General features: G+C 47.1%; 1 protein-coding gene across 1 annotated transcript in view; it reads right to left on the reverse strand.

Annotated features, from left to right (window-relative positions):
• The window catches only part of LOC142723859 (uncharacterized), a 78,704-nt gene that overhangs the window by 32,163 nt on the left and 34,853 nt on the right, over positions 1-11,688 (reverse strand). The window contains exon 14 of the mRNA XM_075848947.1: positions 3,168-3,470. Coding sequence (XP_075705062.1) covers positions 3,168-3,470 — 303 coding nt within the window. The remainder of the gene's footprint in view (positions 1-3,167; positions 3,471-11,688) is intronic.

Below are 11,688 nucleotides of genomic sequence, written 5' to 3' on the forward strand. Positions count from 1 at the left end.
ATATGCGGGACACTTATATACATTATATGCGGGACACTTCTATACATTATATGCGGGACACTTCTATACATTATATGCGGGACACTTCTATACATTATATGCGGGACACTTATATACATTATATGCGGGACACTTATATACATTATATGCGGGGCACTTCTATACATTATATGCGGGACACTTATATACATTATATGCGGGACACTTATATACATTATATGCGGGACACTTCTATACATTATATGCGGGACACTTATATACATTATATGCAGGACACTTATATACATTATATGCAGGACACTTATATACACTATATGCGGAACACTTATATACATTATATGCGGGACACTTATATACATTATATGCGGGACACTTATATACATTATATGCGGGACACTTATATACATTATATGCGGGACACTTCTATACATTATATGCGGGACACTTATATACATTATATGCGGGACACTTATATACATTATATGCAGGACACTTCTATACATTATATGCGGACACTTCTATACATTATATGCGGACACTTATATACATTATATGCGGGACACTTATATACATTATATGCGGGACACTTATATACATTATATGCGGGACACTTCTATACATTATATGCGGGACACTTATATACATTATATGCGGGACACTTATATACATTATATGCGGGACACTTCTATACATTATATGCGGGACACTTATATACATTATATGCAGGACACTTATATACATTATATGCAGGACACTTATATACACTATATGCGGAACACTTATATACATTATATGCGGGACACTTATATACATTATATGCGGGACACTTATATACATTATATGCGGGACACTTATATACATTATATGCGGGACACTTCTATACATTATATGCGGGACACGTATATACATTATATGCGGGACACTTATATACATTATATGCAGGTCACTTATATACATTATATGCAGGACACTTATATACACTATATGCGGGACACTTCTATACATTATATGCGGGACACTTCTATACATTATATGCGGGACACTTCTATACATTATATGCGGGACACTTATATACATTATATGCGGGACACTTATATACATTATATGCGGGACACTTATATACATTATATGCGGGACACTTATATACATTATATGCGGGACACTTATATACATTATATGCAGGACACTTATATACATTATATGCAGGACACTTATACACATTATATGCAGGACACTTATATACATTATATGCAGGACACTTATATACATTATATGCGGGACACTTATATACATTATATGCGGGACACTACTATACATTATATGCGGGACACTTATATACATTATATGCGGGACACTTATATACATTATATGCGGGACACTTATATACATTATATGCGGGACACTTATATACATTATATGCGGGACACTACTATACATTATATGCGGGACACTTATATACATTATATGCGGGACACTACTATACATTATATACGGGACACTTATATACATTATATGCAGTACACTTATATACATTATATGCAGGACACTTATATACAATATATGCGGGACACTTATATACATTACATGCGGGACACTTATATACATTATATGCGGGACACTTATATACATTATATGCGGGACACTTCTATACATTATATACATTATATGCGGGACACTTATATACATTATATGCGGGACACTTATATACATTACATGCGGGACACTTATATACATTATATGCGGGACACTTATATACATTATATGCGGGACACTTATATACATTATATGCGGGACACTTATATACATTATATGCGGGACACTTATATACATTATATGCGGGACACTTATATACATTATATGCGGGACACTTATATACATTATATGCGGGACACTTATATACATTATATGCGGGACACTTATATACATTATATGCGGGACACCTCTATACGGGACACTTCTATACGGGACACTTCTATACATTATATGCGGGACACTTATATACATTATATGCGGGACACTTATATACACTATATGCGGGACACTTATATACATTATATGCGGGACACTTCTATACATTATATGCGGGACACTTCTATACATTATATGCGGGACACTTATATACATTATATGCGGGACACTTATATACATTATATGCGGGACACTTATATACATTATATGCGGGACACTTATATACATTATATGCGGGACACTTATATACATTATATGCGGGACACTTATATACATTATATGCGGGACGCTTATATACATTATATGCGGGACACTTATATACATTATATGCGGGACACTTATATACATTATATGCGGGACACTTCTTGGGACGTAATTGGAGCCGTTTTTCATTCTCCTGAAAACAGCTCCGGAATTTCAGATGTATTTTGCGTTGTTGTGTGAACATAGCCTTAGATTAGCAAGATGTGAGGTCCTGCAGCCCGACAGCTAATCTAACAATTGTATCTGCAGCTCTGGATGTGACTGGAGTTTAGAACATGATGTAACAGCAGAATTAGGACTACAGCTCTATATGTGACTTGAGTATAAGACATGATGTAAGTCATCTCTGTGTTATATAAACATGTCTCCTGTACAAAGATGGTGAGGAGTGGAGTAGTACTCTCATCCTCCATGTCCCTCGGGTTAGTGTATTAGGGTGTAAGCAGTCACGCCACAACAAGCCGTCACACGCTGCACTCGGATTGGTCAGTTACCTCGTTCACAACTGGGAGTGAAACGCGTTTCTTTCTCTTTAAGCTCCCAAATGTGCCCCCTAGAATGCCCTGACAGCGCCTCCAGAAGGACTTGTTGGGTAAAGGCGGCTGAACAGACGGAAGAAAGAGAGACAGAGTTATGATGGGGGAGGGGCGGACGCTGCGGACACAGATGGGTTTATAGGAGTCAGAATAAACTGGTGGCGGCAGACTGGACGGATGTCAACGAGATGCCCAGATGGGGCATGTGCCGGGCAGCAGGAGCATGCAGCCCATAAAAGAGTAATGGGGTGGACTGGGCGTTGGGCAGCACTGATGGGGGCTGTGGGCGGTCAGCAGATTATAGGGTCCTCCTCGACCTCTCATTACATAGGTAGACTGCTGTGTTTGTGGGATGTCTCCACCACCCAGGTGACCCCAGTACCCCCCCTGCCTGCTCACCGTGAATGCTTCTTCCTGGGGTTCGGGGCTCGTGGATCCTGTGGGGAGATTCTTGGGCTCCAGCCACAAGGGACCTCTGGCGCACTTTCTGGGACAGTCTTCAGGCATCTGTACCCGATCCTCCATGTCGGTGCCCGCTGGGGGTCTGCAGGACGGAGACTGAAACAGTATGGGACTGAGAGCCCTCCTCCTGTACCTGCGGAGTATGGGGCCACTGGGTGCGGGGCGGGGGGTCATGTCATCATCCTCCGGACACTCAAACTCTTCTAAGGCCACGGAGCCGGGTGTGAACTGCGAGGCGTCCTGTAGATGGAGGAGGACGGGCGATTACTCACAATATTGGGGTGCAGAGAGCGGATAAGAACGGAGGAATCAGAAACTCCTCCTCCTACTACTCCTCCTCCTCCTACTACTACTCCTCCTCCTCCTACTACTCCTCCTCCTCCTCCTACTACTACTCCTCCTCCTCCTACTACTCCTCCTCCTACTACTCCTCCTCCTACTACTCCTCCTCCTCCTCCTACTACTACTACTACTCCTCCTCCTCCTCCTACTACTACTCCTCCTACTACTACTACTCCTCCTCCTACTACTACTCCTCCTCCTACTACTATTACTCCTCCTACTACTACTCCTCCTCCTACTACTACTCCTCCTACTACTACTCCTCCTCCTACTACTCCTCCTACTACTACTACTACTCCTCCTCCTACTACTACTCCTCCTCCTACTACTACTACTCCTCCTACTACTACTACTCCTCCTCCTACTACTACTACTCCTCCTCCTACTACTCCTCCTCTTCCTCCTCCTACTACTCCTACTCCTCCTCCTACTACTACTACTCCTCCTACTACTACTCCTCCTACTACTACTCCTCCTACTACTACTCCTCTGACTACTACTCCTCCTACTACTACTACTACTCCTCCTACTACTACTACTCCTCCTCCTACTACTACTCCTCCTCCTCCTACTACTCCTCTGACTACTCCTCCTACTACTCCTCCTCCTACTACTCCTCCTCCTACTACTACTACTCCTCCTACTACTACTCCTCCTCCTCCTCCTACTTCTCCTCCTACTACTCCTCCTCCTATTACTCCTCCTCCTATTACTCCTCCTCCTACTCCTATTACTCCTCCTACTACTCCTCCTCCTCCTACTACTACTACTACTACTCCTCCTCCTACTACTCTTCCTCCTCCTCCTACTCCTCCTCCTACTCAAACTACTCCTCCTACTACTACTCCTCCTACTACTCCTACTACTACTCCTCCTCCTCCAACTACTACTCCTACTCCTCCTACAACTACTCCTCCTCCTCCTACTCCTACAGCTACTCCTCCTACTGCTGCTGCTACTCCTCCTACTACTACTCCTCCTACTACTCCTCCTCCTCCTACGCCTCCTCCTTCTCCTCCTACTACTACTCCTACTACTCCTCCTCCTAATACTACTACTCCTACTACTACTCCTCCTCCTACTATTTCTACTACTCCTCCTACTACTACTCCTACAGCTACTCCTCCTACTGCTGCTGCTACTCCTCCTACTACTACTGCTCCTCCTACTACTCCTCCTTCTCCTACTACTACTCCTACTACGCCTCCTTCTCCTACTACTACTCCTACTACTACTACTCCTCCTCCTACTACTACTCCTCCTCCTTCTCCTACTACTACTCCTCCTCCTACTACTACTCCTCCTACTACTCCTCCTCCTACTGCTGCTGCTCCTCCTACTACTACTCCTCCTCCTACTACTACTCCTCCTTCTCCTACTACTCCTCCTCCTACTACTACTCCTACTACTTCTACTCCTCCTCCTCCTAATACTACTACTCCTACTCCTACTACTACTCCTACTACTACTCCTCCTCCTCCTCCTACTACAACTACTCCTCCTCCTCCTCCTACTACAGCTACTCCTCCTACTGCTGCTGCTACTCCTCCTACTACTACTCCTCCTCCTCCTCCTACTACTCCTCCTACTACTACTACTCCTCCTACTACTCCTCCTCCTTCTCCTACTAAACCTACTACTCCTCCTCCTCCTACTACTACTACTATTCCTCCTCCTACTACTACTACTCCTCCTCCTACTACTACTCCTCCTCCTCCTCCTACTACTCCTCCTCCTACTACTCCTCCTCCTCCTACTACTCCTCCTCCTACTACTATTACTCCTCCTACTACTACTACTCCTCCTACTACTACTCCTCCTCCTACTACTCCTCCTACTACTCCTCCTCCTACTACTCCTCCTACTACTCCTCCTCTTCCTCCTCCTACTACTCCTACTCCTCCTCCTACTACTACTACTCCTACTACTCCTCCTACTACTACTCCTACTACTACACCTCCTACTACTACTCCTCCTACTACTACTCCTCCTACTACTACTACTCCTCCTCCTACTACTACACTCCTCCTCCTCCTACTACTCCTCCTCCTCCTACTACTCCTCCTCCTACTCCTCCTCCTCCTACTCCTCCTCCTACTACTACTCCTCCTACTACTCCTCCTACTACTACTCCTCCTACTACTCCTCCTCCTCCTCCTACTACTACTCCTCCTCCTCCTCCTCCTCCTACTACTCCTCCTCCTATTACTCCTCCTCCTATTACTCCTCCTCCTATTACTCCTCCTCCTACTCCTATTACTCCTCCTACTACTCCTCCTCCTCCTCCTACTACTACTACTACTACTCCTCCTCCTCCTACTACTCTTCCTCCTCCTCCTCCTACTCCTCCTCCTCCTACTCAAACTACTCCTCCTACTACTACTCCTCCTACTACTCCTACTCCTCCTCCTCCAACTACTACTCCTACTCCTCCTACAACTACTCCTCCTCCTCCTACTCCTACAGCTACTCCTCCTACTGCTGCTGCTACTCCTCCTACTACTACTCCTCCTACTACTCCTACGCCTCCTCCTTCTCCTCCTACTACTACTCCTACTACTCCTCCTCCTAATACTACTACTCCTACTACTACTCCTCCTCCTACTACTTCTACTACTCCTCCTACTACTACTCCTACAGCTACTCCTCCTACTGCTGCTGCTACTTCTCCTACTACTACTGCTCCTCCTACTACTCCTCCTTCTCCTACTACTACTCCTACTACGCCTCCTTCTACTACTACTCCTACTACTACTCCTCCTCCTACTACTACTCCTCCTCCTTCTCCTACTCCTACTACTACTCCTCCTCCTACTACTACTCCTCCTACTACTCCTCCTCCTACTGCTGCTGCTCCTCCTACTACTACTCCTCCTCCTACTACTACTCCTCCTCCTACTACTACTCCTCCTTCTCCTACTACTCCTCCTTCTCCTACTACTCCCCTCCTCCTACTACTACTCCTACTACTACTCCTACTACTTCTACTCCTCCTCCTCCTAATACTACTACTCCTACTACTACTCCTACTACTCCTCCTCCTCCTCCTCCTACTACTACAACTACTCCTCCTCCTCCTCCTACTACAGCTACTCCTCCTACTGCTGCTGCTACTCCTCCTACTACTACTCCTCCTCCTCCTACTACTCCTCCTACTACTACTACTCCTCCTACTACTCCTCCTCCTTCTCCTACTAAACCTACTACTCCTCCTCCTCCTACTACTACTACTATTCCTCCTCCTACTACTACTACTCCTCCTCCTACTACTACTCCTCCTCCTCCTCCTACTACTCCTCCTCCTACTACTACTCCTCCTCCTACTACTACTCCTCCTCCTACTACTACTCCTCCTACTACTACTCCTCCTCCTTCTACTACTACTACTACTCCTCCTTCTACTACTACTACTCCTCCTCCTTATACTACTACTACTACTCCTCCTCCTTCTACTACTACTACTCCTCCTACTACTACGCCTACTACTACTACTACTCCTCCTCCTCCTACTACTCCTCCTCTTCCTCCTACTACTCCTCCTCTTCCTCCTACTACTACTACTCCTACTACTCCTACTCCTCCTCCTCCTACTGCTTCTACTACTCCTACAACTACTCCTCCTACTGCTGCTGCTACTCCTCCTACTACTACTCCTACTCCTCCTACTACTCCTACTCCTCCTACTACTACTCCTACTACTCCTACAACTACTCCTCCTACTGCTGCTGCTACTCCTACTACTACTCCTCCTACTACTCCTCCTCCTCCTACTACTCCTCCTACTACTCCTCCTACTACTACTACTCCTACTACTACTCCTCCTACTACTCCTCCTACTACTCCTCCTCCTCCAACTACTACTACTACGCCTACTACTGCTACTACTACTCCTCCTCCTCCTACTACTACTACTCCTCCTCCTCCACCTACTACTACTCCTCCTCCTCCTCCTACTACTACTCCTACTACTACTCCTCCTCCTCCTACTACTCCTCCTACTACTCCTCCTACTACTACTACTCCTACTACTACTCCTCCTACTACTACTCCTACTACTACTCCTACTCCTCCTACTACTCCTCCTCCTCCAACTACTACTACTACGCCTACTACTGCTACTACTCCTCCTCCTCCTCCTACTACTACTCCTCCTCCTCCTCCTACTACACCTCCTACTACTACTACTACTACTCCTCCTCCTCCAACTACTACTACTACTTGTAACGGCAGGGGGTAGGGAGACGGACAAGTGAGCCCTAATCTACCCGCCACTCTGTCCCTGCCTACTTGCAACGACCCGCCCTAGGCGACGGGGTACAACTGGGCGGCGGTCCCTGCGCTCAGTAAGTGCACGACAAACACGACAAACATACAAGGAACACAAGCAAGGAAAAAGGGGCCGTTGCCCACGGCAACACCGTGAGCAACCAGAGTGGTGAACGAGCCGAGTCAAGCCAGGAGTGTGCGAGGTACAAAACGAAAAGCAGAAGAGTAGTCGGTAAGCCAGGGTCGGTATGGAGCAGGATCAAAAAATAGCAGGAGCTGTAGCTGGGCCAGGAACCACAAGGAAGGAAACCAAAGCAATAACAAGCACCGAGGGACAGGAAGTGCAGGCTTAAATAGACCGAGGGCGGGAGCTAGCTGAGTCTGGCCAGGTTACGATAGGCTCTCCCACTCCTAAGCCTGCCAGCCTGAATGGTGGAAGCAGGAGTCAGTCTCAGGGATGTATTCTCAGGTGCTGACTGATTAGTTCTGGGAGTTAACCCCGCAGTGCCTGGCAGATCCTTTACACTACTACTACGCCTACTACTGCTGCTGCTACTACTACTACTCCTCCTCCTCCTCCTCCTCCTCCTCCTACTACTACTCCTCCTCCTCCTCCTACTACTCCTACTACTACTACTCCTCCTACTACTCCTCCTACTACTACTCCTCCTACTACTACTCCTCCTACTACTACTCCTCCTCCTACTACTCCTCCTACTACTACTACTCCTCCTCCTACTACTACTCCTCCTCCTACTACTACTCCTCCTCCTCCTCCTACTAACTCCTCCTCCTACTCCTACTACTCCTCCTACTACTCCTCCTACTACTACTCCTACTACTACTACTCCTCCTACTACTACTCCTCCTCCTACTTCTCCTCCTACTACTCCTCCTACTACTCCTCCTCCTCCTATTACTCCTCCCTCCTATTACTCCTCCTCCTACTCCTATTACTCCTCCTACTACTCCTCCTCCTCCTACTACTACTACTCCTCCTCCTCCTACTACTCTTCCTCCTCCTCCTCCTACTCCTCCTCCTACTCAAACTACTCCTCCTACTACTACTACTCCTACTCCTCCTACAACTACTCCTCCTCCTCCTACTCCTACAGCTACTCCTCCTACTGCTGCTGCTACTCCTCCTACTACTACTCCTCCTACTACTCCTCCTCCTCCTTCTCCTACGCCTCCTCCTTCTCCTCCTACTACTACTCCTCCTCCTCCTACTACTCCTCCTCATACTACTACTCCTACTACTACTCCTCCTCCTACTCCTCCTCCTACTACTTCTACTACTCCTCCTACTACTACTCCTACAGCTACTCCTCCTACTGCTCCTCCTACTACTCCTCCTTCTCCTACTACTACTACTCCTACTACGCCTCCTTCTCCTACTACTACTCCTACTACTACTCCTCCTCCTACTACTACTCCTCCTTCTCCTACTCCTACTACTACTCCTCCTCCTACTACTACTCCTCCTACTCCTCCTCCTACTGCTCCTCCTACTACTACTCCTCCTCCTCCTACTACTACTCCTCCTCCTACTACTACTCCTCCTCCTACTACTACTCCTCCTTCTCTACTACTACTCCTCCTTCTCCTACTACTACTCCTACTACTACTACTTCTACTCCTCGTCCTCCTAATACTACTACTCCTACTACTACTCCTACTACTTCTCCTCCTCCTCCTCCTACTACAACTACTCCTCCTCCTCCTCCTACTACAGATACTCCTCCTACTGCTGCTGCTACTCCTCCTACTACTACTCCTCCTACTACTACTCCTCCTCCTCCTACTACTCCTCCTACTACTACTACTCCTCCTACTACTCCTCCTCCTCCTTCTCCTACTCCTCCTACTAAACCTACTACTCCTCCTCCTCCTCCTACTACTACTACTATTCCTCCTCCTACTACTACTACTCCTCCTACTACTACTACTCCTCCTCCTCCTACTACTCCTCCTCCTACTACTACTCCTCCTACTACTCCTCCTACTACTACTCCTACTACTACTCCTCCTACTACTCCTCCTTATACTACTACTACTACTCCTCCTACTACTCCTCCTCCTTCTCCTACTCCTCCTACTAAACCTACTACTCCTCCTCCTCCTCCTACTACTACTACTATTCCTCCTCCTACTACTTCTACTACTCCTCCTACTACTACTCCTACAGCTACTCCTCCTACTGCTCCTCCTACTACTCCTCCTTCTCCTACTACTACTACTCCTACTACGCCTCCTTCCTCCTACTACTCCTACTACTACTCCTCCTCCTACTACTACTCCTCCTTCTCCTACTCCTACTACTACTCCTCCTCCTACTACTCCTCCTCCTCCTACTACTACTCCTCCTCCTACTACTACTCCTCCTTCTCCTACTACTACTCCTCCTTCTCCTACTACTACTCCTACTACTACTCCTACTACTACTACTTCTACTCCTCGTCCTCCTAATACTACTACTCCTACTACTACTCCTACTACTTCTCCTCCTCCTCCTCCTACTACAACTACTCCTCCTCCTCCTCCTACTACAGATACTCCTCCTACTGCTGCTGCTACTCCTCCTCCTACTACTCCTCCTACTACTACTCCTCCTCCTCCTACTACTCTCCTACTACTACTACTCCTCCTACTACTCCTCCTCCTTCTCCTACTCCTCCTACTAAACCTACTACTCCTCCTCCTACTACTACTACTAGTCCTCCTCCTACTACTACTACTCCTCCTCCTCCTACTACTCCTCCTCCTCCTACTACTCCTCCTCCTACTACTCCTCCTACTACTCCTCCTACTACTACTCCTACTACTACTCCTCCTACTACTCCTCCTTATACTACTACTACTCCTCCTCCTTCTCCTACTCCTCCTACTAAACCTACTACTCCTCCTCCTCCTCCTACTACTACTACTATTCCTCCTCCTACTACTACTACTCCTCCTCCTACTACTACTACTCCTCCTCCTCCTCCTCCTACTACTCCTCCTCCTACTACTACTCCTCCTCCTACTCCTCCTCCTACTACTCCTCCTACTACTACTCCTACTCCTCCTACTACTCCTCCTTATACTACTACTACTACTCCTCCTCCTTCTACTCCTCCTCCTTCTACTACTACTCCTCCTACTACTACGCCTACTACTACTACTACTCCTCCTCCTCCTCCTCCTACTACTACTACTCCTACTCCTCCTCCTACTGCTTCTACTACTCCTACAACTACTCCTCCTACTGCTGCTACTCCTCCTACTACTACTCCTCCTCCTACTACTCCTCCTACTCCTCCTACTACTCCTACTCCTACTACTCCTCCTCCTCCTACTGCTTCTACTACTCCTACAACTACTCCTCCTACTGCTGCTGCTACTCCTACTACTACTCCTCCTACTACTACTCCTCCTACTACTCCTCCTACTTCTCCTCCTACTACTACTACTCCTACTACTACTCCTCCTACTACTACTCCTACTCCTCCTACTACTACTCCTCCTACTACTCCTCCTCCTACTACTACGCCTACTACTGCTGCTGCTACTACTACTCCTCCTCCTCCTACTCCTCCTCCTCCTCCTACTACTACTCCTCCTCCTCCTCCTACTACTCCTCCTCCTACTACTCCTCCTACTACTACTCCTCCTACTTCTCCTCCTACTACTCCTCCTACAACTCCTCCTACAACTCCTCCTACAACTCCTCCTACAACTCCTCCTACTACTACTACTCCTCCTACTACTGCTGCTGCTACTACTACTACTCCTCCTTCTACTCCTCCTCCTTCTACTACTACTACTCCTCCTCCTACTCCTCCTCCTCCTCCTCCTCCTACTACTACTC

Source organism: Rhinoderma darwinii, unplaced genomic scaffold (genome assembly GCF_050947455.1).
Source record: "Rhinoderma darwinii isolate aRhiDar2 unplaced genomic scaffold, aRhiDar2.hap1 Scaffold_563, whole genome shotgun sequence".
In the NCBI taxonomy this organism is placed as follows: Eukaryota; Metazoa; Chordata; class Amphibia; order Anura; family Rhinodermatidae; genus Rhinoderma; species Rhinoderma darwinii.